The sequence below is a fragment of the Coturnix japonica genome, chromosome 1 (assembly GCF_001577835.2).
Source record: "Coturnix japonica isolate 7356 chromosome 1, Coturnix japonica 2.1, whole genome shotgun sequence".
NCBI lineage: Eukaryota > Metazoa > Chordata > Aves > Galliformes > Phasianidae > Coturnix > Coturnix japonica.
Window position 1 is genome coordinate 27682463 of NC_029516.1, and position 4004 is coordinate 27686466.

The window sequence follows — 4004 nt, forward strand, 5'->3', positions numbered from 1 at the left end:
CTATTTCAGGCTCCTCGCTTCACGCAGAATGATGTCCTGCCTTTGATACAGATGTATGCTGATGTGCACTTATTGGCACCGGTTTAAAGAGGAATAAGTCCCGGAAAAAAGACAACCGCAGCATGTGCTTCTCTGCGAGAGGCTGAAGTGGCAGTTCTTCCAATTATAGCTCTCCAGCTCAGTCCGTTCGGGCAATAATGCCGCACGACGGCCGCGGGCTGCGCACGTCAGGGAGGGCTCTGGCCAGGAGCGGCCCCCCCGCCGCGCACACCCCACCGCGTATATAGGGGCGGCGGGGCCGCTCCGCTCCGCGCTGGGCAGAGGGTTCCGTGGTACCATGGCCCTGGGCCGGCCGGCGGAGCGGGCAGGTGGGGACGGGACGGGACGGGATGGGATGGGACGGGACGGGACTGAGAGGACAGGACGGGCCGGGATGGAGCGCACGGAACTGAGGGTGTGTGCTCCCCGACGCCTCGCTCCCTGCAGGTCCCGGCGCGGCGCTGACGCTGCTGTGGCTGCTGGTGCGGGCGGCCGCCCCCCCGGCCATGTGCCCTCCGGGGGACGAGGGCTGCCGCCTTCTCAGCGTGGCCGACCTCTTCGACCGCGTGATCCGACACTCGGGCAGGATCCACAGCCTGTCCACAGAGCTGGTGAGTGCCGGGCCGACCCCGCGCCGGGAGGAGGGCCGGGGTGGGGCCGTGGGCTTGTTGAGGTTTTTTTCCCCCGCAGGAAAAATACTTAACGCCCCGTAACAACGAGTTGGACAGGCCCGCGAGGAAGTGCCACACGGCCACCATGCTGACCCCCAACGGCAAAGAGTACGCCCAGAAAATCCCGGTAAGGCACGCCGGGATGCGGGGCGGGCACGCCCATCGTTATCCTGTCCTATAGAAAAAGATGCATACGCTGACATACATGTCCACGGTTACGTGCATTGTTTCCTATTTACTACTTGCAGTGGAGGCATTGCAGTGGTACTTGTATCCAAATGACAGGCGTCCCTTTGCTTGATGTCTGTGGCTGTCTGCGAAAGGGAAACTTTGCTGTGACTGCAATGTGTGTTAGATTGATCAGTGCCACTGTGAAGTGTAAAAAACAGCAGGGAGAAAGGCGTCACAGTTGTCTCTGAATCGATAGGCAAGGGGAGAAACAGCCAATTGTTTCATGCACATCGTGGTGAAGAGAAAAAATCGTTCTTTGGAGAACATCAGGAGTTTCTTTAGACAGAAGTCAAGGATGACAAGGATATGGCAGCAGGAGAGGCTTTCTTGTGCAGGAGGACACGGAGTGAGACATATGTCAGCATCTTGTTCCTCTGTGACATGGAAGTTCTCCCCCAGAGTTCAGCTCACATGGAAAGGGAATAGGAAATGTGGTCCTGCCCCATGCAGGGAGCCTGCAGCATCTCTGCTGAGCTGCGGTCACCGGAGAGCTCATAAGGCCATTTGGTTTCTGTTAGAGAATCAGCCAGCCTGAGCACCAGGTGCTTTCCTTGGAAGCATGTCTGCAGTGCTCCTTTAATGAAGTAGCTATAGCCTATGTGAGGTGCAAAGCAATGCAGCTCCATGCTGAAGTGCAGGTATTGCAGATTGAGTGTCTGGATGGAGCCTTTTGGGCTTGTAAAACACCCAGGAGGCGGTCCTGAAACTTTTTGGCCCCTGTTAACTTGGACAGGAGTGCCACCATTTTGCTCATGCTGCACTGCAGAGCACAGGAGTCTAAGAAGGCTGAAAAGAAAACAAATATCGGTTTTTGTTCCTTATGTCTCCACAAACAGCTGGAGACAGAGTGGTTCCTGTATATCTGCAAGCTACTGAACTGCACACAAAACCCTGCCAGGATTTCATTGTGAGACTGTGTTCATGCGAGCCGCCACAAACTAAGAGAAAAATTCTTTGTTTTAATTTATAAGAGAGAAGAACTGACCTACTTGATCCTGAAGCTTCTGCAAGCCTGGAAAGAGCCACTTTCCCACTTTAACCAACACATTGAGAACCTTCAGGAGCTGCCTGGTGAGAGCCTGAGTAAAGCAAAGCAAATCAGCAACATGGTACATGAGCTGGAGACTGGGGTTGAGAAAGTGACAGAAAAGGTAAGATTTTCACTGTAACTTATTTATACCACACGTGTGACACAGGTGACTTATGGGGCTGATGCATTCCCTCAATTGAGCTGTGGCCTTACTATGAGCAGAGGCTGTGATTCAGCAACAGCCTAAAGCCTGACAGCTCATGTTCAAATTCCTTAATGCTTCCAAACTGTCTGAGAAGTTTTTTAGTGAAATATGAGCCCTTCTCATTGCCTGGTGTCCTTGAGTGGTTGCAAAATGTCATACTAACAAAACATAATGGTCTTTGTTATACAGATTCAGCATTTTCTCAGCCAAAGGGTGCAACAGAGCCAGTTCAACACTACTTTCCAAGCTCTGGTCACAGTTACAAGTTTTTGCATATAAGTTTATAGTTTTATCTTCTCACGACTAGCTGGAAGTTGTGATCTTAGTATTACTTGTACGTTCATATCCAAACTCATCTGGAATGTGGGGTAGGCAAATTAAGGCTATGGGTCCATTCTCTGAAATGGTTACACTAGCAAGGTGCCCATTTTAACTAAAAAGTGAATGATAAAGTACCATCTGGCAGGAGTGGATCATCTTTCATCGTTATGAGCACAGGTGGGGAGCACACGCAAGTTTTGATATGATAAGCAACTCATCACTGTATAAATGCAGCCTTAATTAGGATGGTTCTGAGAGTTACAGATGGCAAAATTCATCATCCAAGTGCAGCCCCAGGTCTGGATTTGAGCTGCCTTAAAGTTCAGAGGCGTTCCACAGCTTGATCCTGGTTTGCTTCACTCTAACTGAAACAAGCCATCAAGGTCTGAACTAATTACTGGTCAGTCACATCATTTCAGGCTTGTCTTAGGTATGGGCACTGTAAGGAAGAAAAGGCAGTGTTGTTTCTCCGTAAGGAGCTTTCTATGTGTATGTAAGAGGGCTGGGATAGAACAGTGCAACACAGTGACACTTTGCTTGACATGCACCAGTATTTTAAGGATTTATTTATATGTAACTACTTCTTGTACTTTGTTTCCTGTTTCCAATACAGATGCAGTCAATGGGCATCATCAGCAATTCATTACATGGAGTGGCATCATCTGAAGCTGCTGGCGTATCAATTAGTAACGAAGCAAATGTGATGAGTGACTCTGACTTTATTCACTGTTTCAGGAGAGACTCCAATAAAGTGCAAAGCTACTTAAAAATTCTGAAATGCAGGATTATGCCAGAAAACAGTTGTTGAGTAGTAATCTCTTAGCAAGCAGTTTTCAGCATGCTGTTTATTTAGATAGAGAAATATAACTTATTTACAGTAAGTTTATTAGGGAAAAGGTTTGGAAACTCTGGCAGTTACTTGAGACTGTTATCCTGTGCCAATGGAATATTAAATAAAGCATCATGTATGTATGTGGGTAAACACATAAAGACAAATAGGATTACTCTGGGCAGTAGATGAAGTGATGTCTTTGGCACATACACGCAGTTGAAAATGAAAATTAGTTTGGTAAACCTTGGTACAAATGTATCTAAATAATGTAACTTTCCATGTGGAAAACAGTTCTCAGTTCCGGTCAAAGTGCCATTTCAGTGTGAGATTGGGTATGGCTGATGCAGCAGTGAGTCTGTCCCACTGTTTCTTGACCCAGGGCTTGGATTTTACAGTAATGATGACAAACTTCACAATGAATAAAAATCTGAAAGCTGTCAGAGATTTTACAGTAATCACATTTCCCTACCAGTGGAGTAGTGCTAACTGCTCTTTATAGAACAAAACCTCTCCGCATTCACATCCTCAATGAGCCCTTTAAATAGAAATTTACAATCAACATGGATTTATCTTTAGTCTTCTTGACTATTTCATCCTTGAATGCTCTTTTCTGGCCTCCTCTGATCTTGATGGTTGTTGACAGTTGCTGAAGCTCAAGCTGCCAAGAATATAGAG

At 47.7% G+C, this 4004-nt stretch overlaps 1 protein-coding gene across 1 annotated transcript; it reads left to right on the forward strand.

The window, feature by feature from the left end:
• Positions 1–337: 337 nt before the first annotated feature.
• LOC107309721 (prolactin-like) lies at positions 338–3797 on the forward strand. The gene is made up of 5 exons (XM_032442076.1): positions 338–368; positions 454–650; positions 730–837; positions 1913–2092; positions 3111–3797. Exons 1-5 carry the CDS (start codon positions 338–340, stop codon positions 3303–3305), a joined length of 711 nt encoding a protein of 236 aa, XP_032297967.1. The 3' UTR covers positions 3306–3797.
• Positions 3798–4004: the final 207 nt, after the last annotated feature.